Source organism: Lycorma delicatula, chromosome 3, assembly GCF_047948215.1.
Source record: "Lycorma delicatula isolate Av1 chromosome 3, ASM4794821v1, whole genome shotgun sequence".
In the NCBI taxonomy this organism is placed as follows: Eukaryota; Metazoa; Arthropoda; class Insecta; order Hemiptera; family Fulgoridae; genus Lycorma; species Lycorma delicatula.
The window spans coordinates 142079695-142103404 of record NC_134457.1 but is presented as its reverse complement, the minus strand read 5'-3'; the positions used below and the strand labels follow the sequence as shown (position 1 = coordinate 142103404).

Here is a 23710-nt window from a genome sequence, read left to right as displayed (position 1 = left end):
ACACACACACACACACACACACACACACACACACACATATATATATATATATATATATATATATATATATATATATGTGTATATATAACATATAACATATATATGTTATATACATATATATAACATATATATATATATATATGTATATATATAACACACACACACACACAAAGTAGAAAAAGGGATTGAGATGATGAATGAAAAAGCAATAAAATTTGTTTTTGATGTTTTATTGCGAACATGCCATTATCAACTTGTGGACATCTCAACTCTATTACCGTCACTAACTTGATTAGAAGTAACCCTAAATGAAAAAGTATTAAATTTGTAAAAAAGAAAGATGAAAACATTAAATATTCTGAACCTGCAGCATTCATTTATATACCAGTAACTCTAGATTACTAACTGAAATTACAAATATATTCAAGAAATATGCTTTCATTTTATCATAGTTTTCCCTAAAAAAATAAAAATAAAAATTAATAAAGATTACATTTTTTTTACAAATCTGTACTTTGAAAGATGTTATAAATAAATATATCAGCAAATAACTAAAATATTTTTTCATTTTAGAAATTACATGAATTTTTTCTAAAAGAAAACAATTTTCAAGAACTGTTTCCATTTAAAAAATGGAGGATAAAAGAAGTGAGAATCAAATTTTTTTTAAATTCATTAAGAATTAAGTAAATTAATTACAGAATAGTTAACACTTCTCAGTCTTGAGTTATTTCTTACTAATAAAGTATAATTAATGAACTCCATTTTTCTTAGGACAATTAAATTACTATTTTACATAATATTAGGCCTAAAATTAATATTTAAATGTGGCTTTTATTTCATGTTATTTAATCCTGTTCATGATTGTTTGTAAAATGTCCTGTGTGTATAGGGCTTTACTACGAGTTACAAAAAACATTTCTTTTTTTTAATATTTGTAAAATATATTCTAACTAAATAATTATTTTATTCTGTCATTTGGTTATGTCCTCTATCTTCAACCATGCTTTTCTTTATATTTAGAAAAATTAAATATTATTTAAGAGAGTAGAATAAAATATTCAATCGAATATAATATTTCCAGTTCCAGTAGTTTACTTTAAGGACAAACTATTCACCAAATAAACTAGTAAAAAAATAGTAAAGAATACAAAAATGGATAAATACATTAAAGATCAAAGAATAAAAAGTAATACCAGCAAGCAAATAGGCTAAAACTGAAATAAAGTAAACTTACTTTTGATAGTAATTAATGTCAAATTAGGCATTATAAAAAGTACCTAATAGGCCTCCCAATGGGAAGGCTATGCTTTTGCAAACAATAATGTAGTAAAATAGCAAAAACGTATTTTAATATTTGATAATGGTTGGGTCATTGCTTACTGCAATTGTTACAGAATTTTAACTCAGACATTTACAGGTAAATAATGATAACACAAATATATAATAAACATAGTCAAAAATGTTAATATGACCAGTGTTTGTTAATTAGATTTTAATTAATGATACACTGCACTGCTTGCTGATCCTAGGGTGTAAGACAGCTGTCAGCTGATGATGAAGTACACTAACTATGTATCCTAACTTATAAAACAGTTTCAGATTGTTATGCGACTCATTCTCTCTCCATTACTTTTTAACATGAAGTAATCATTAACCTGTTGACTGCAATTATATATCTTTTTTTCAAATTGTACCTCTGATATTTACCAAATAAGATAACAATATAATCCACTATTATCACTTATTTTTTTTATATAAGATGTAGGATAAAATCTTGCATAAAAACAAATTATAACATAAAAAAATTCAAAAAAAATTCTTAACAAAATAACCATGAAAATAATAATAACAAATTTATAAAGATATCAGAAAATTAATTAATAATTATTAACAATACTATGAGTTTAAAATAACCTTGATCTGAATCATAGGAAATTCTTTTAAAAACCAGTTAAAACTGATATTGCTAAACAAATACCATATACGAGTATGTTCTGAATTAAAAAGATTAACTGAAATGTTTTTTTTATAGCCACATTTACAATCATATTTATTTTTCATATAGAAAAAAAATAAAACAATAAAAATAAATCTCAAACTTTATAAAATAGGTTACTGAAGTTTTCTACCACATACTAAAAATTAAAGTTTGGTATGTCACATTTACTGACACAACTATTACACACATAAAGAAAGGTTTTTATTTTACTTGAAAGCAGTTAAACTACCCATTATCAAATAAAAGATCCTTTAAAAATTGGAAATCCAATTTCTATTCCTAGAATCACACAATAATAGTAATAAATTAATAAAACTGAATTCATTAACTATGATACATTTTTTTTGGAAGCACCTGGATATGATATATTGTGCATTCCCTTTTAATCTGATTATTCTGTAATACATAGACCATCTCAAGGAATACAAACCTGAAAACTGAAAATTGGTGAAAAGTAATGATAGAAAAAATATCCATGGCTGAAGTATTTAACAATTTCCTATTTATAATTGTGAAAACATTCAAGGCCTCTTGTCATACCTCTAGTTTAGCATTTCTCAAATTTAAGTCATATATCTACAAAGTCTTTTATGTAATTTAATATTTTATTATTGTTAGTCTTTTTATGCATATTCAATCAAACTACCAAAGTTATGCTACAATTTAAACAAGTTATGTTAATATATTAAAATAAATAATAGAACACAACTGATTGTTCACTATTTACAGGAGGCAGTGCTAACTTATAAAAATATAACAAGGCTTACTCCAGTCATTCCAATAAATTATTGTTTATTTGACAAAAAAAATTATGTTGTGGAGAAGAAAACATATTTATCAAAAAATCACAACAGAATTCAAAATTATGTTTGTCAATGCAGAAATAACTATCATGTAAAATAAAAATTCTAGTTAAAATTGTTTTATTTTTGAAGATAAAAGGATTTACAAAAAAGTTTAGAAAAACAATGGTTTTAAATTTTTCATGAGTCACAGCCATCATTAATGAAAAGGCAAGAAAAGGTTTATGTTAGTAAACCAGTTCCCCCCAGATCACCAAGCACTATATACAGATTCACTGCATGCTGTTTGTACTTGTTAGTTGTAATACGTAGATACTGCTCTCAATGTCATTTAAGATTTATAAAAAATAAATAAATAAAAATAAAATAAATAAATAATAAAATAAATTTCTTGAAACTTGAAGAAATAAATTTTAAAAATTCAGAAATAATAAACTCTACATTCTATTTTTAAAAAATTGTCTGGAATAAAGTTTAGCGTTATTAAAACTATATTAATATGAATTTATACATCAGTTGAACTCACAAATCCCCAAGGACTTACTGTAAAACAATCCATGATATTTTTTTAAAGAAAAAAAAATGTTCACATTTTATACAAACTGATAAGCCACTTCATTTAAGACGTGTATAAGAAAAAGAATGTAATCTACCCATTAACTTTCATTTATGAATTCTTATAATGTACCAAGATTTTTCATGAATATTTTCAAAAGTTTATGATAATGATTAATCCTAAATGATTATTTAACATGCTTTTCCTTAGTTGTTATAAATTCTACGACAAAAACAAAATAATGTAGATTTTGTATAAAAGATAAATGCAAATTAATGAATTAATAACACATGAACATAAAAATTTAAGGTAACTAAAGAAAAAAGATCTATTCAATATTTATTTTTAAAAATATAACAATAAACAAAAAAAGTGCAACTTAACATCATTATAAATCTTTTAATTAAACAATAATAACAATGACATAGTTAAATATAAATAAATGTATATATTATACGAAAAGAAAATATTAATTACATAACATATTAAATAATTATTATTACATAATGAAAGTAAGGAGTTATAATAATAAATACAATATTATTTTTAAAGAAAAACAACTAAAAATTACAAAAAAGTAACTTCATTTATATACAAACTGTATTCTACTTTTTAGGCTGTTATATTTTTGTAGTAGACCATTATAATAAATGGTTTTTGAATTAATAATTTAAGTTATATGGTTGTGACTTAATTATTTAAATTATTATATTAAGATTAGGTTATACATGGTAATAGATAATTATGTACTTAGGAACCTTTATTCAAGTATGAATCTTAATTGAGAATATGTGTAATTAATATATTAATGCAACATAAAAATAATATGTATATATTTTCAAATACAGAAAATAAGTAAAAATGTAAAAAAATAAAATAAACAGCACTCTAAACCAGATCTTATACTTAAATGTTGTTCATAAATCTAATAAAGTTTGATATTATTTTAAGTTAAAAAATTCTGTGTCCAAGATTATCTACTGGAAACATTTTTTAGCAGCATCATAAAATATATAAGAATTAATTAATGAAAATGAATATGATACTGATAACAGAATCAATATTTAATAAATCAAATGCATTAGATGACAAAAGTTCAAACATATGACATCATATCACTTTTATGTGGAATAAAAAGTGATAGTATTGCAGTGGACTGTGTTTCTCCAATTGCTAAAGACTGTTATGTTTCTTTCTGCTCCTCCTATCACTCTATTGGTCCATTCAAGAGTCCCATTGTCAATAATTTATTGACCAATTTAAGCCAAAGGCACTTAGTAATATTTTTTTTCTGACAGCCTGATTTTAATTTAAAAGTATATTTGTTTATTGTATAACTGTGGGCTGTTGCCCAATTATAGTTACATATAGTTTTTACTTTGTAATATTTTTAGATGAGAAATTATTTTGAAGCAAACAAATAATGCTAAGTCTGAATGAGATTTGAACACAGAACCTTCCAAAAAAAAGAGATGCTGTTACACCACCACAAAAGTGGTTTTAGAGGCCTATTTTATATTCATAAGAGTAAATGTAATCTTCAGTTATTTGTAGCAGAACTTATTAGCTTTTATTTTTCAAAAAACCAACTGTTCTTATTATTACCAAGAAAGACACCATACATTTCTTAGGCATAAGCATTTATCAGAGATTTCTGATAAACAAATTTTAATCTGTTACAAATAATTTTTTAGAAACAAAGATACTCAACACTAACAAATTACACAAAAGGTTAAATGTCTAAATAGATAAAGGAATTTGGTTTTAATGATTTTTTTAAAAATGTATATATTTTTTTTATTAACTGGATCTTGACAGATGTTGAGTTATGGTAGTGAACTGTTAATCATAGATTCTTTCCCGATGCTTGTACTAAAGCTAAATGAAAATGTTTTCATTAAAATGATATGAAAAAAGTAAATCTGAAATTATCCCAAAGAAAACCCAATCTCAAAAATGGGAAAATTAATTTGGTAGTTAAAGATCCACTGAGTAAGTTAACTATCCACGGAGTAGAACATACCTATTGAATCCAACGTTAAAATCATTGTGAGCATAACTAATGATGAGCATCATGAAAGATTTAATATCATCTATTAAGATCTAGCATCATTGTTGGCTTGAGCATATTACATTATTGTGAATAGGGATTCCCATTCCTCTTTCCAATGAGGTAATTATGCTGTATTATGTTTTCTGTTGCAGTAGCAGAATACTGTTATGAAAACTAGTTTTTAGTAACAAACCAAACTTCAGATGGTTACAAGCACATACTTCCCCTTCCAGATTGTAGAACAAGTCATAGGCTTTCATTTAGGATCTATCACAAGTCTCAATACAAACATCAGAGTTGCTAAGATGTTCTAGTAGTACATATTTCAAAATATTTGACATCTGGCCTAAGTAGTGAAGTTAAATAATAACAGAACTAAAGTAGTTAATATTTTTTCAGCTGAAGCAAAAGAAAAATGTTTATAAATATTTTTTATTTTATTTTGTTAGGCCACTACTAACTAAAGAAAAGAAAGACAAAGCAAATATGTTATAACTTTAGACAGTTTATAGCACAAAACTATTCAAACAGTGGCAAAACAAATTTATTTGTGACTTTTTCATGTTCACAGTTTTATTAAATAAACAACTGTTATATTAGTTGTTACTCAGATGAAAATAAAATTGTTAATAATGAACAACTAAAGATATTAAACTAGAATAAATATATCATACATATGTAAGTATAAATTAAAAATTTTATTTTTTTATAATGATTTCAATATTAAAACTAAAAAAAATACATATAAGGACGAGTCACAGAAAGCAACCTGGATTTCATAATGTGAAAAAAAATCTGAATTTAAAATAAATTTTACTAAAGTTAAAAAGCATAAATTTTATCACTTCTGTATCTCAAAAACATTTCTGAGTAAAAAAAAAAAAAAAATGGAAAATAACTTTTCTTGACTATAAAAAGTTGTACATGACCTGTCAGTTCAATGATACTTCTGTTTTAATGATAGTTCTGAATATTGATTTTTGCCACTGCTGTTTGTTATGAATTTGTTAGCATCTCTATCTTCTGATATAAAATATTACTTACATCAGGTGTTTTTTTTCAAAAGAAATAAACATTTTATTTTTAATTTTAACTATTTTAATTTTATCTTTATTAAATTACCGTATGTAAACATTTTTACCACAATAAATGAAAACAAAAATGTATGATAAAATTCATTATTAATGTATAATTGTTTTTTAACAAAAAGGTTTATAAGAATTTTTTATTATGCCCATTTAAAATAAAGCTTAGCTGCCTAAGTTGTTTAAAAATTATTGTTATTATATATTAAAATATTCAAGAATAATTTATTTTTTTCTTTTGCAAAATGATATTTATCAGTTAATACTTCATTTCAGTTATTGAAACAAAGCATAACAAACAAATGTCATAAAACTCTTACCACTAGAATCAATAATTAATAATGGTTAGTAAGATAATAAAGATATAAAAAAGAAAAAACTGTTTGAGATAAATAACTTTCATTAAAAAAAAGTAAAAAAATTTCTCCTCTAAAAATGTTGAGAACTATAACAAAATGCACACAATAAGAAATAAATAATTAAATCAAAGCATAATAAATTATTATTAAATAATAATAATAATAAAGGGATAAGGTATTATTTTATAGTCTTAATTTGAACAAAATAATAAAAATATTTAAGAAGGGTTAAAAATATAAAGGTAATCTTTATTAGTGAAAAAAATCAATGAAATTAAAAATAATAATTAAAAAGAAATTATATTTTACATTTTTTTGCTTTGAAATAATGGAACAATTTACAAAGTAAATCATAAATTATCAAGAAATGTGAAATAAATAAAAAAAAATCATTTTGTTCCACTTATGCGTAAATAATTCTCACTATTTTTTATAGTAAAAGAAAAAATATAAATGTATGAAGATAAAAAATCAATAACAAAAGTAGTTTTATATATACTTAATTATATTAAAAACTTCAAAACTGTAACTGATGTAAATTTTTGTATAATATACGTATATATAAGAAATTATTAACAAAATATTATTATTATTTTATTGGTTTCTTCACAAAAACAATATACATGTTAATGATTATTTTATTACATAACTACTATGTTTATGATAATGTGGGAACATTATTTGGAAGCACATTATAAGGTGCTGAATTGCGCCCCATAAACTTTTACTAATACTTGAGTATACAATTATATACAAAAAATAACAAAATTATTCTAATATCTTTGGTTCAAACTATTATTGTACAGTAATTATACATTGTACAGTAAAAGAAAAAAATATATAATGTAACAGGACATCAGTTATAAAAAAAAAAAAATAATCAATAACAACAGGTTAAAATGTTAAGGTACACTGGTAATATTTGTTCAAAATTATTGATATGGCATTACTATTTTTTTTTATTTGCCAATTATAAAAGTTCATAAGAAAAATTTAAAATTATATTTTATTCACCAAATAAAATCTCAATTTTTTAAAATTAATTTTACACCAGATTGATAATATTAGAGACAATAATTTCAATGTTGTAACTAAATAATCCTGTACTGTCGATTTAAAATGCACATCAATTCTACTGAAAAGCTGATAGTCCTTAGTGAATTTCTCTGAGTTACTGAAAAAAAAAAACTTAAACAATGCTGACTGAATACAACAAAAGAACATTAATTATAACAGAAATATAAACAAAAATAGTAATAATGTCATTTCATCTATGATTTCCTGGAAAAATGTAAGTAATAAAATGAAATACATGCATAATAATATTAACAATTCAAAAAATTACACCAACAATAATGACCACACAAATAATCAATTTTAAATTAATGACACCAATAATCATATCAACAGTTGTTTTTTACCAGTATGAAGAGAGAAAAAAACATGAACTTATAAGGAATATTTAGGAAGATCTCTTTTCTTTCTGTCTTATCCCTATAAACCCTCTTCTAACCATTGTCTTTTTTTTGTTTAGCCTCCGGAACCACCGTAATGTATTACATCAGAGGATGAATGAAGATAATATGTATGAATGTAAATAAAGTGCAGTCTTCATTTTTCTTCAGTCTCAGGTTGATCATTCCTGAGATGTGTAGTTAATTGAAACCTAACCACCAAAGAATACAGGTATCCATGATCTACTATTCAAATCCATATAAAAGTACCTGCTTTTACTAAGATTTAAACCTTAGAACTCTTGATTTTGAAATCAACTGATTTGCGATGACAAGTTCATTACTAGACCAACCTGGTGGGTCTCTTCTAATCATTATTAGTGTAGTAAAGTTATTTAAATGCTGTGAGTATGAAAACACAATAGAAAATTTGCACATTTCCAGGATATTTAACTCTAGTCATGACTACGACAATAAACTTTGTCCTCAATCTGGAGATCGATTGATGCTGGCTCTTCAAGTAGCTCTTTCCAATTACAAGGTGCAATTCAAAAGTAAGGCTGATGAGATATAAATAGCAATTGGCATCTTTGTTTGGTTTGTGCCCATGCACAGTAGCTTTAAGTGTTTCTGTTGGGCATGTAACTACCACATTGCCGTCAGTTCATTGTTGTTTGCCTTTGGGAGACAGTGTGTTAAAATGAATGTAATAATAACAAATCCCATCAGTCGTGAAGTTAAATAGTTGATTAGATTTCTAAATGTAAAAAGAAAAATGCTACTGAAATTCATTATAAATTGTGTGAAACACACGGGCCTATGGCAATGTGTGAAGCAAAGATGAGGCAATGGTGTTGTGAGTTTAAGGAAGGCCAATCAAATCTTCATGATGAACAAAGAGGTGACTGACCTAGTGTCTGGACTGACAATCTCACTAAATGTGTAAATGGAAAAGTGAGAGAAAATTGTCACTCTATGATTAGCAATCTTTCGTTAGAATTTCCAGAAGTTACAAAGATAACATTGTTGCAGATCACAACACTGACACTCATGGCCGTAGTAAACTATGTGCATGATGGATGCCGAAAATATTGACAAGTGCTCACAAAGATCACAGAATGATAACTGCACATACTTTTCTTGACTGTTTTAACAACGAGGGAGACAAATTTTTTTCCATACTGTCACTGGTGGCAAAATGTGGATTTTTTATATCAGTGCTGAGACAAAACAACATCCATGCAGCGGCACCATTCCAGTTTACCTAAACTGAAAAGATGAACTGAACTGACAAGCCCAGTCTCGAGGAAAAATCATTGAAACTAGATTCCAGGACTAAAAGGATGTAGTTTTGATTGATTTCTGAAAACTGGAACATCCATCACATCATAAGTCTATTGTGAAACAATTTTCAAACTGTGTTGTGTCATTCAAAACCGACGACAGGGAATGCTGAGATCAGGAATTGCTCTTCTTGAAGATAACACATATCCACACATGGCTGCATGCACAAGAGAAACAATTAAAAAATTCAAATAGGAGATATTTGATCATCTGCCTTATAGTCCTGATCTCACACTCAGTGACTACTATATCTTCCTGCACCTCAAAAGCTGGCTTCCGTCTCAACGACTAGAGGAAAGTGAAAAGTTGAAAATATCGGTGCAAAAGTGGCTACAATCCCAGGCCGCAGAATTTAATGCAGTGAGTTTGAAGAAGCTTGCTTCACAATATTAAAAGTGTTTGGAATGAAATGGTGATTATGTAGAAAAATAAAGTAAAAATGTAAGTATTTGAAACCATTAATAAATTTTCCTTTTTATTTCTTTGTACGAAGTAAAGGAAGTATTGAGGTCGCGAAAAATTTCGGTTTTTAGATTTCAGTGGAAATATCCATTTTGACCTTCCCTGTGTTCATATTGATTAGTTTCGGCATGGCGTCTGTGTACGTATGAATCTCGCATAACTCAAAAACGATTAACCATAGGATATCAACATTTTGGATTAAGACTATTGAGTCTTAATATCAGTTGTGCACTTCCCCTTTTGATTGCAATCAACTGAACCAAAAGTGTCTAAAAAGCCCAAAATCAAAAAACAATTTGGATTTTGCATTTTTTCTTAACTGTAATAAGCCCTTATTGAGAGCTTTTCAATAATATGTCATAAAGTGGTACTTATTTTAATTAGTTCCAGAGTTATAGCCAAATAGGTTTTAATTAATGAAATATTTGGATCTTACAAAGGGAAGGCACATCAGTTCGAATCAGACTTCATCTTTTTTTTAACTTTTTTTTTAATTTAAATATATTGATTTATTAATAATTATTAACCTCTCACTGTAAAATAAAAATTTACGATGAATAATAATTCAATAACAAAAAAAATTAAAAATTATCAGAAGGTTTTAATGAAATAAAATTTTATGTACTTTTAATTTAAAAAAATGAGTATATGTAATTTAATATACATACAAGGAAGTCATGTGATGTCCATATCAGATTTTTTTCAACCGTTCTCATTTTGTTACCAAACAGCACTTAAATTTGAACCATGCCTTGTATTTTTTCTTTAACTCCTTATAACTTACATAGCTCATACCTTTCATAACTTGTAAATATATTAACCATAGTCTCTTGCTTGATTTCCTCTTTTCAACATAACCTCCAAAAATTAGAGTTATGTCTCAATACTTGCCCAATTAATTTATTTCTGTGTTTTCTTAAACTTTTCCAAACAATTTTTTCCTCACCTATTCTTCTCAGAACCTTTTCATTAGTCACTTCATTGCACAGCTTTATCTTTAACGTTCTTCTACAGCACCGTACTTCAAAGGATTCAAGTCTTCTTTTTTCTTCTTTCCCTGGTACTCATATCTTATTTAAATGCAGACTGTACTCTATCAAACATAAGTTTAGAATAATCTCTTCCTAGTTTCCAGCAAGACTGCATTAGTTGTTAATGAATTTTTCTGCACATAAAATGTTTTTCCGCTTTAGCCATCACTGGTAATTTTGTTTTAATAAGTAAGTTCCTTCATTTCTGCAATCTTTTTTCTATTAAGCATAAAATAGTGTTTCCAATGCTTCTATTGTTATGTACCACTACTTTAGTTTTCCCATTGTTTATTCTCAAATTGTATTCTTTACTCAATATAGAACCTTCTTTTTTTCCAATTGATCATTAAGTAGTAGTCACTTTCCATAGCTATGGCAATATCATCAGCAAAGCTAATACATTTACCAGCTGCCGTTGTATTCTTACTCTCATGATTGTTTCATTTGTTACTTACTATCAGATAAATAATATATTATCTCAAAATAAACTAATATAATAAACTCAAAATAGGTAAGCCATTGAGTTAGCACTACAAGTGTTACCTGTTTGGTAACCATGTGTAATGTGTAATGTGATAATAATATATTAATATTTGTTCAGTAAAACAGATTTAACAATTTTGTTATTACCAACGAATATCAATTGACATGCTGTGCATGGTATCATGTGCATCTTTTAGCTTGTATCTGATGCAATGCAGATAATATATTTTACTTCCTTCATTACATTTTTAGCTAAAGATAAGTGCTTATTCTTAACCTAAATGTAGTTATTGCATTAAAAAATTCATAATTCTAAGGCAGTTATTGTTTATCAAGGATTTTTAAACTGAAATAAACTTAATTTTTTATTGTAGTTAAAGGTATTTATGAATAAAATTTTTATTTTCATAAAATTAATTTAATACTTATTCACTAGTTGGTCAAATGGTTTTCCACCATGATATAGGACATAATATGTAATGAGTATTTTTTTTAATTTTCAGTTTTTCTGTTAGGACATTAATTGGAATCTATGAAAGATTGGGTGAAAGAATTTCATAGTACAATAATCAAAAATTTTCACAATAACCACCTGTAATTGTTACTGAATAAAAATATTATGAAAAATTACTGTACGTTAAAAAAAATCATTATAAAACTAAACTTTGAAAAACTAACATAAATCTGTGGTTAGAATGCATTTTATAAAGCATTTTGAAGGAAAAATCTACTTTTTTGTGGTTGTATTTTTATCAATATAATGTGTTACATAAATGCTATATTGTTAATTGTCATTCCCATATTTAACAGTGAAAAGTTTCATATAAAGTAGTTCTTGGAAATTTTAATTTTAAGTAAACATATTTATTTGAATGAAATTTTATGAAAAATTCAGTGCTTTCTGTTTCTCAGATTGATATTTATAAGTATTTCAATCCTGGAAAATGTTTTACTTAAGCAGATTTCTGTGTAGTCGTTTGCTAATTTAAAAGTTACTGACTAGCAGTTTAATTATAAAAAAATGTAGAAAAAATAAAATACAATATAAAAAAAAACTAAATAGCACCGTGATATATTTATTTAATAATAGCTCTGAAAGTAAAAAAAACTTAGAGGGAAATGTTTTATTATTTGTAAATAGTAAACATACCGTGAAACTTCAATGACTTCTTGATAACCTCTGAACATAATTTCCTGGGAAAGTGCCAAAACATCCTGTTCGTTGGCTGCTACCAACATACCAGCCATCATCACATTTCTCCATTACATATACTGTATCACCTTCATTTAATTCAAGCTCATCATCATTCTGTGGTTTATAGTTGTATAGTGCTCGATAACTGAAATATTTAAATTCTTTCTAAAATAAAGAGAGAATGGTACTAAATTCTACATCCATAATTATAATAAAAATAATGGCAAATTTGTTTTTGTTAATTTTACTTTTTTAAGAATTACTTTTAGCACAGGAATCAAGAATTCTTTAACAAACATTAGTTTCCCAAATTCAAAGTAGAACCGCAGTGGTTACCATCTAAATTAACATGAAATCCACATACCATTTATTATAAATTTGTTTAATACAACTTCTTATGCTCTCTTCTTAATTGTAAAATTAGTTAACATTTTTGCTACACGTTTTTTGTGATCTTTGCAATTTCTAGCTACCCTACTTATACTACTGACATACACTTCTGAACCATTTTATTTGCTATGATGTGTTTCTCTCACTAACATGATTACACCCAACATAGTCCCAGAAAAATTTTACTACACATTCCCTAGTCAATGTGGGAGTGACATAGTCTCCGAATCAGTTTTTCCATGTGTCATGACCACCATATATGATAGGTAGACGTGAATAATCAGCAGTGAAAATAAATAGTTGCATGTAGATATATCATGAGTCACATAAAGTTACTCAGAACTAATCAGTTACTGACTGCACTAGAGTTCTACAAACATAACAAATTAATAAGTTATCATGATGGTATTTAAGAAAACAATTACAGCTCAAATAAATAGACAATGAATAAAAACAGAAAATGGGAGATAAATTCATTTTCACAAACATGTAACAAATAGTCTATTATTCAGAAAGAAAAATGTTAAATCATTCATTATTTAAATATGGCAAAAAGAATCATAATAAACTCAGAGAACTGCAGAATAAATACAAAATAAACCTTTTTTATTTCTTTTGAAATATTCTGGTACTGTTTGCTGCTCTTTTTAATTGTTAGAGAATTTCATAAACTTAATCATTAAGATTATTCTTACATTATTTTAATACAACAAAAGGAACTGCAAAATATGGAAAAATGGAATTCTAATGAAATTACACAAGAGATAAACAACTGAAAATTATTTAAAACAATACATAAGGATTGATTACTTACGGTACAGGTTCAGATTGTGTATCAATATGCAGTGTTTGATTCACTGGTGCAAGATCTGATTTTGTCGTTTTCATCGGTCGTGACTACAAAAATAAGTAATAAAAAATTAGATAAAATAATAAATTAAAGATGTTTTATAAATAGTTTAAGATTTGTTTATGTTTGTAGTCTTCATCTGCTAATACTGCTAAAATATAAATTTATTTTCATTTTAAGGATTTTTCTTCAAGATGCTTAAGCATCATCTTAAAATAAAATAAGTTATTGAATTAGTATGAAAGTGTATCAGTATTGTAGTAATTTATTGAAGAATTTTAATAATTATAATATACAAAGAATAATCACATCCTGTCAGTGTAAGATGAAATTCCTGGTACTGAAGATCCAAAAAAGGAATTGTGAATAAACTGAAATACAGCAAACAACAAAGTTAATATATTTCAAAAAAAATTTCATATTTTTTTGCAGTTTTATTTATTATTGGTATCATTTATAACTGTTAGAACTGACAGTATAGCTGTAGAGAAGCAAGGAATGTTATGATGATTAATAGGAAGATGGTTAAATCCTCACCAAATCATAAAAATGAGCAGTTTACTACCTCATTATAAGTCTTAAATCTTAAACATATTTATTTTTATAGTTAGATGGAGTGTAATCTATATTAATTTACATAAACGTACAAATACACACAGGATCACTAACAGTTGTACTTAGATGTACAGTAGCACAGTAGAGTATTAACAAATGTGTGTGGCATCATAACATTAAATTCCAGTATGCTTCCTTACAGCAGTAAAGTTTAACTTAATGTAAGCATAAAAGTAAAATTACAACATGAAATACTTATATTATGATATTAAATCATGTCCAATATTAAAAAAAAAATTAATGTTAAGAATTCAGAATCATATCAAATACAAAATGTAATAATATTTCAAAATAGCTTATTTTTCAAGTGTATGGAAATAAACTTTATTTTTTATTTATAAAAGGAAAATTAATATTTACATTAAGAAAGAATTACAATACTATAACATACTAATAAATAATTACATTATAAAAAAATATAACAATATGTACAATACCATTATCATTAAATCCAGAGAAATGATGCTCATCCTTTTCAGACAAAATAGAAATTATAGGGAAAACACTAAGAAAAAGTAATTATTATATTATATATAGCAAGCAAAGCCAGATTCACAAATTAGTTTTTTTCAATGCTCTTTAAATGAATATTGAAGATCATGATCCCTGATGTCAGAGGAACAAAAGGTTTTTTTTACATTCATTCTCATAAAAAATTCAATGAGATAATTTATTATCAAGAAAAATGAATATACCTACCAACAAGTAGGTATTTGTATGAACAAAACAAATTTAAAATTCTCCAAATAACTACAGAGATAAAAATGAAAATAATTCATTAATTTATAAAAAATATAAAAAGAAAGAAAATGTAACAAACATATTATAATATTCTTGGATTTGGTGTACAATTTTTTTTTTCTGAATAAAACAAATCTTAAAAGTGTGTAATCTGTAAGTCTATACTACACAGTAGTTTTATTGTGCTTTATGAGATGTAAAGTCCAAAATATTAACATAGTTTTATAATCACATTTAGATCTCCATACTGCATATGAATATGAATACATATATAGTGATTCAGGAGGAAAGGCAAATAATTTGGGAACTGATTCTAGAGGGTTGAAATAAAGAAAAAAGTACATACAAAGTATGTATTCAAAAACTCTTTATTACCAAGTTATGGCTAGCGAAAAATTTCACCGGGATTTCAGTTCTCCCAGTGAAATGAGACCACACTGAAATTTTTAAGGCATTATATAAGGAGTAAACTTTATAGTTACTTATGTTTTTTGACCTGAAAAATCAAATAAAACAGATCTGAGAAATGTATCCTTTGTAGTTTACATGATATCCAACATAATATAGAAAAAGTCGATTACAAAAAACATGTTTGTTTAGTTTTGAAGTACAATAATGTAATTGACTAATAAATGCATAAATTTTATTATCAAAATTTGTAGAGAATTTAATTCCAAGAGAATTGATGAAAGACAAAAAATAATCAACTTTTATTAATAAAAAAAAAACAAAATTTAATAGAAAAATGTTATAAATTTTAAAAAATTAGCAACAGCTTTTTTTTTGTGCAATTGATTTAGATCTTGAAGAATTAAAATACTTTTAATTTTCTTTAAAAAATCTGTTATTTACACCACATGACTTCCTTGTATGCCTATTAAATTATATATACACATGTTTTTAAAATGAAAAGTACATAAAATTTTATTTCATTAATATGAGTAACTTCTGATATTTTTCATATTTTTTTTCCTTTTTATTGTTGTTATTGAAATTATTTATTGTAATTTTTTTTACAATCAGAGGTTAATAATTATTAATAAATCAATATATTTAAATTAAAAAAAAAATTAATAAAAAAGGGAATTAATTTGGATTCGAATCGATGTACCTTCCCCTTATAAGAGCAAAATATTTCATAAATTAAAAGTTTATTTGGCTGTAACTCTGGAACCAATGAAAATAAGTACCACTTATGATATATCGTTGAAAAGCTCTCAATGAAGACTTATTACTGTAGTTAAGAAAAAGACCAAAATTCAAAGTATTTGGATTTTGGGCTTTTTTGGTCACTTTTAGTTAAGTCAATTGCAATCAAAAGGGGAAGTGTACAACTAGATGTTACAACAGTCCTAAATCCAAAATTTCATCATCCTACAGCTAATCATTTTTGAGTTATGTGAGATACATACGTATGTAAGTACAGATCACACCGAAACTAGACAAAATGGATTCAGGGGTGGTCAAAATGTATATTTCCATTGAAATCTTAAAACTGAAATTTTTCACAATCACAATACCTCCTTTACTTCATACAAGAAAGTAAAAAATACTCGCTCTGGTTTATACTGTATTAATTTACAATAAATGTTTGAAAATTCCACCACTGACATCGATGCACTTTTCAACTCTTTTTCTTATATCTTCTTTCACCTACTTAATGCTTTTTTCATGTTCTTGATGATGGCAACAGCATTGAGAATGCGAGCAATCAGTTCATCATGTATGTCTACTGTTTACTTGTACATTTCGCATTTCATCCATTTTCATAAACAGTAATCTACGACAGTAAGGTTTGTTGATCTAAGTGGGCAATTTATTGACCTTTTATGTCAATCCATTTACCAGTAAATTTTTCATCCAAGAACTATGTTATTTCATTCATGAAATGTGTTCCATCAAGTTGATAGTAGATTTCAATTCATTTCACTAATGAGAAATGTTCAAGCACTGCAAGAAATTCCAGATATTTCTCCCTGTGACACGTTGTTCTAATATGAAAGGTCCTAATAATTGGTTGTTGATCATGCCATCCCTGACATGCACTGAAATTTGTTGCTAGAAATTTGATTCGATTACATGTGGGTTTTCTTCAAACCACCAATGTGAATTCTATGCTGTTTATGCCATTACTAGTAAAAGTACAGTAGCTTCATCCGAAAAAGTATGAATGGAATTAAGTGGTAATTATTGTTAACCCACCCAAGCAAGCAATTCCATTACAAACCCATACATAGTAATCATATCAGCATATTCGGGATGAGTGAAGAGGCATGGCATTTTTCAAAGAGTTCAAAATTGAATTTCACTTTTTTAAATTCAGATTAAATTAAAAAAATGTAAGTACAGTTCAGAGAACAAGAAATACAAAACTACTACATAACTTGATTCTCAGAAATGAACAAACACAATCAAATTATGTCAAAAACAATTAAACCACCTAACGTTTATTATTACCACAATTTTACAACAACAATCAGTAGTATTCAAATTAAAGCATAAAGTCAGTATTGCCTTCCTAATTTTTCAAAGGTCTAAATTTATTGTACTAAAAACAGCTATTTTTATTTTTTTTACAAATTCATAACATTTTTTTGTTAAGTTTGTAATAATAAAGTGTATATTTTTTTTGTTTTTCATAGACTTTATTACATCAATTTTCCTAGAATTAAATATTCTACAAATTACGATAATAAAATTTATGCATTTATTAATTATTTAAAAACATTATTGTACTTCAAACCTAAAAAGACATGTCTTTCATCAAAAAATTTTTCTGTTTACACTGAATATCATGAAAACTACAGGAAATCAGTCAATGACCTGTTTTATTCATTTTTCGCAGGTTAAGAAACATAAGAAACCATCAAGTTTACCCCTTATATAACATCTTAAAATCTCAGTATGATCTCATTTCACCAGGGGAACTGAAATCCACGTGAAATTTTTCACTAGTTGTACCTCAGCAACAAAGCATTTTCCAACATATGTTTGTTATGATCTTTTTTTCCTTATTTAAAGCTCTAGAATCAGTTCCAAAATTATTCGCTTTTCTTCTTAAATCAGCCTTTAAAAAAATTAGAAAATGTTACCTGTCCTAATCTTATCTTTGTATTTTTCTATTATGTTGTCTTTTTGATTAGCAAGTCTTTCCAAGTGATGGGAACATTGTCTATAATGTATGTCAATATCTTCAGCCATATTAGTCATTTACTTCAAAAGTTTCAGCCAAGTCATCAGGACATACTTTGTTACAAGTGTATTTATTTTGTTTAAAAAAAACAAAAAAAAGAATTTGAATTAAATTTTGCATTAAAAATGGAATAAGTGGAGTGAAGTGTTAAAAATACTAGAAAAAACCTTTGGTGAGGAAGTTATGTAGACACCAACGTTTTATAAGTGCTACAAATGGTTTAAAGGAGGTTGTAGAAGATAACAAAAGGGTTGGATGTTCTAATACATCAATAACCAATGAAAATATTGAAAAAAATGAAAGATATTGTGATCAATAATCTTCCGATCACAATTGGAGAAGTTGCTGAAGAGATGGATTTCTTTCATAGCTCATGTAAAAGAATTTTGACAGACATTTTGAGCATGAAACAAGTAACAGCAAAGTTTCTTTCAAAACTGTTGAATTTTCAACAAAATCATATCACAAAAACATTGCAGAACAACTGTTGGCTAACACTGTTGATGATTTATTCTTACTCAAATAGGGCATAACAGATGATGAAATGTTGAGTGTATACAGTTATGATATTGACGTGAAGGTCCAACCATACCAATGGAATCTTCCTGGAAAACTAACTTCAATTGAATGTTAAGGCTCTCCTTACTCTTTCTTTTCATTTATTACCAAGGAATCATTCATTAGGAATTTTTAGCACAAGGATGTACAGTCAACAAACAGTATTACTTAGCAGTTTCAATCTATTTATATGAGGTAATTCAAAGAAAAAAGCTCCAGCTCATACTTTATTATTAATTTGTAATTATTTAGCCAAAAATAACAACAAACTGATGCTGCAGCATCTATATTCTCTAGACATGATGCTCTGCAACTATTCCTTGTTCCCGCTGATAAAGAGAACATTTAAGAACAATGATTTGAGACAATAGATGAAATAAAGAAAAGAAATCGCTAAGCAAAGTTAAGTGTATATAAAAATATGCTTCCAAAAAAGTTATGAGATTGAAAAAAATGCTGGCATACAGGTGTCATATCTCTGGAGAACTAGTTTGAAGGGGACAATATAAATAGAGAAGAATAATTAAATTATTTTTGATGAAAGTGAAAATTCTCGTTATTTTCTTGATAAAGATATAAATATGTAATGTGTTGTATGTTAATATATAGTGAATTGCAATGAATATTTTGACTCAATTTTTTTTTTAGTTAACAATTAATACATGACAATAAGGAATGTAAGGTAAGTTTATTCTTCTTCAATAATGATTTTTATCAAATCCTTTATTATGCTTAATATCAACACTACATTTTTTTTATAAGAGATGAGATTTTTTTTTATAAATTAGCCAAATTAATTAACAAATTTTTTTCTTAATTAACAGAAGTTCATTTTTTTATAAGGAAAAATAAAGTAATAAAAAAAGTAGTTTAATGATAAAAAAATCAATCCAAAGAAATATGTATTTGACACAGAATGGAATACAAATGTACAATTAAGACCACTCAGTTATTAAAATAATACAGTAAATTATAAATAATAATGATTAAAGAACATGTTTGTGATGTTTAAGTTTTGTGTGATGTTTAACTTAAAACTGAAACAACAAAAAAAACTGAGAGTAAAAATTCATTTAAGAATGATCACATTGAATTTAAACATATATTTTACTAAAAATGAATTAACTTAGGTACCAGGGAAGTGTAGCTGACAGGAGGTGGTGGCGTATAATGATGATGACTCAGTGAATTTTTAGCACCATTCAACATTAATGAGTGCGCAGCAGGTGAGGCGACTGGTTTATTTGAAGCTGGTGTAGTTGGTCTCACCGGGCTCACTAAGACACATTCATACAAAACTTCTTTTTAGTGTTAGATAAGCAGAATAGTTATACAGATAATACACAATGATGATAAAATACATTTTACTACAAATTTACTAGAGTAATAAAACGTAAAATACTGCAGTATTAAAAACATATTAAAAGGAAATTAAAAAAAAAAAAAAATGGTTACACATACTTTTATAATATGTAATATACTAAGTAAACTCTTAAAAGTAAATAAATAACTATATAACTACTATTCAATTGTCTTTTTAACCATTTACAACAATAAAGGAGATATTTTCTTTCTGATAAAAAAGGATGGTGCATGGGTTTCTTTGTTTATTGTACATGTTCACATTTTTTTAGTTGCTATTGATGCAGAGTGGACCAATGGTAGTGCGCCAGGCAGCTGCACACAGCGTACAAACGTTTCATTAGTTTAAATGATTTATACTTCTTGATACAAACGATTTATCTAAAATTATATTACGTTTTGGAGATAGAAAAGGAAAACATTGGGATTAGAGCTGTGCTAAAAATGGTCAGGATTTTAAAGCTTTTTGTTGGAAGAGTTTTTGTTGTTGTTAGTATGCTAAATTCATGAATGTTATTTAACTAAAATTAGCAAAAACATTTAACAAAATCATGTGTAATGAAACTTAAACCATGTGTTAAATTTTCATAGCGGGCTGTCTGCCTTTTTCCTAGTCCAATATAAAAAAACAGTTTTCCTGCTACGTGTTACATATGCATTATGTGTTAGCCAGATTTTGCCAGAAACCATTAACTATAATTATGTCACTAAAATCATGATCATAATATTCTTGTATTTCTGTTTTCAATAACCCTATAACAGCCTTAATCATTTACAAGTCAGGAATTTATAAGTAATGTTATATTTATTGAACAATATGTTGAAACATGGTAACATTTTAAAACACTTAAATATTAAAATTATTTATTCTTAAATAACAAGGAAATTTTTATTTTTGTAGCCAGATATCAACACTTTCATCAATGGCATTACAATACTGATAATAATGTTATTAATGTCATATGTCATAAAAAGGTTAAAAAGAACTCTGTAGAATATTGAAATAGAATATTGGCAAATATGTTGAGTTTGTTTAACACCTGTTGTTTTAGTCCAACTTAGTACGCTTATAAATTTCATATGTTCAAGCATGTGGCCATCTTGGTTTTATGTGTTATATGCACATTTTGCACGTTCTGGATGATTCTTTTAGGGTTACATATACAAAGATATTGTACTCATTATTACTCTACTCTTAATTTTATAATTCTCATTAATAATAAAAGTATTAAAAATCTGATTTTATTAAATATATTAACCTGAAAAACATCTGATACAGTAAATTGTATCATTTACTTGAAACCAAAGAAAGTTAACACCAAGAAAAATTACACATAAGTATACACAATTACAAAATCGTTTTGTTACTGGCATCACAGCCAAGTAAAAGATAAATGAAATTTGTTGACTAATATTATTAGAAATAAATAAAAAATTATTATATTTAATGAACACTACGATGTTTTCATAAATACAGCACAAAGATAAAATACCACGTACAATGTCAGGATTTCAAAATTATAATTTAAAAAAATAAAAATCAGGGTTATTTACTCAAAAATAATCTGATTAAAAATCTATACAGAAAATAACTAAATTTTTATAATTAATATAAATTTACTCTTAGTGAATAATAAAAAGAAAATTCAAGCAGTTTGTAACCAAAACAAAACTAAAATGATTATTCTCAATAAATTATTTCAGTTATTACCAATAATATATTTTTAAATGTAGTTAAAGAATGAGTCATTCCTTTCCTATTTTAGTTTAAGGAAATTTTATCTTTAAAGATATCAGAAAACTATTAGTATCAAGCTGAACATTTTATTGTAATTTGTTAGTTTTAAAGAAAAAGAGAGTCCTTTTCTTTGGCTCCAAGAAACACATTACTAAAGTTGTAGTTTTATTAATACCCAATATCCTGAAATTGCATTACCAGTAAATGGAATTTTCTTGTTTTATGGCTTGCAAGATATGAAATCAAACCCTGTTATCTTAATATTTTTAATGTTGTGCGCAATGTTAAAATGTAGATAAAAATAAGAAAATATTACATTTGTTTAAAGAAACGATGTTTATAGTAGTTCTTTATTGATGTTAAGAAAGTTTTTAATGGTTACTAAAGCCTAGTAAAAAGAAAACAAATTTAAAGTTATAAATTATTATAATGTGTAAACATATATATATTTCTATATGTGTGTGTGTGTGTGTGTGTATGTATGTGTGTGTGTGCACGCGTGTATAGAAATGACATGTACATGAGATTTATGAGATAACACTAGAATACACAATGAACAAATTCAATCATATTGTTTTTTAAATAATTTAAGCAGTACAAATACAATCAATAAATACTTTAAAAATTATAAGATTTAAAAAAAAAATGTTAATACCTGTTCGATCACCAGGTTCAACAAGAACTTCTACGTAAGATACAGGAAATATCCCCTTTCTGTTACCAATTTTGCCTTCAAACCAGTTGTCATCAACTCTTCTTGTTAATACAACAAGCTCTCCTTTAATATAAAATGGAAAAAATAATATAAATAAAATAACAACATTTGAATTTAATCATGACATTTTATGATTATGTTTTATTTTTTCCAGCTTTTTGAAGTTCATGGTTTAGGAGTTAATCACATACAGTATTAACACAATTTGCTGAATTCTGAAAACAGTACCAGATAGCAATCCTCTTCCTACAAGTTAGAAACCAGTGATTGTAAATATTGCAAAAAGAATCCAACACCCATATAAGTAATTATATGTACATATAATTATAATTAACACCCATATATCTTTAGTAATTATCTCTGATGATAGCCCTAATCTTTCATGGGATTGTGGGAGGTTGGACATCAGCTGTTTAAGCAGATAAGGAATGCCTTGAACCTCATAGTAAGCTTGTTTCATAGCGTGGTTCTTCCATAAGAAAATTGTCATTTTTTTCTACTGTGTGTAATTATGTTAGATGCCACAACAAAAATAGATTGTGGGCAACTTGATATTAGATGTAAGTCATTCTGAAATAGGTATAGTCATTCTTAAGACATCAAGGAAACCAAGGAAAGAGAGGAGAAAACTGATTTTTCACAGACCAAAACATATTGATTCACAATGGCATGACAAGTTCACCAAAATGCAGAAAGTTTTCTGCTCTAGACGTGTTAACTT

At 26.3% G+C, this 23710-nt stretch overlaps 1 protein-coding gene across 8 annotated transcripts in view; it reads right to left on the bottom strand.

The window, feature by feature from the left end:
• Positions 1-214: 214 nt before the first annotated feature.
• Positions 215-23710, bottom strand: part of LOC142322063 (uncharacterized) — a 516135-nt gene continuing 492639 nt past the window's right edge. For 7 of the 8 annotated variants that reach the window (XM_075360702.1, XM_075360700.1, XM_075360706.1 and 4 more), the window contains 5 exons: positions 22930-23052; positions 20309-20451; positions 14032-14114; positions 12783-12972; positions 215-8032 (listed from right to left, as the gene is read on the bottom strand). In XM_075360702.1, the coding sequence (XP_075216817.1) occupies positions 12792-12972; positions 14032-14114; positions 20309-20451; positions 22930-23052 (530 nt within the window). In that variant the 3' untranslated portion in view covers positions 215-8032; positions 12783-12791. Of the gene's footprint in view, positions 8033-12782; positions 12973-14031; positions 14115-20308; positions 20452-22929; positions 23053-23710 lie in introns of those variants that run through there. The other variant, XM_075360708.1, reaches the window with a different exon arrangement.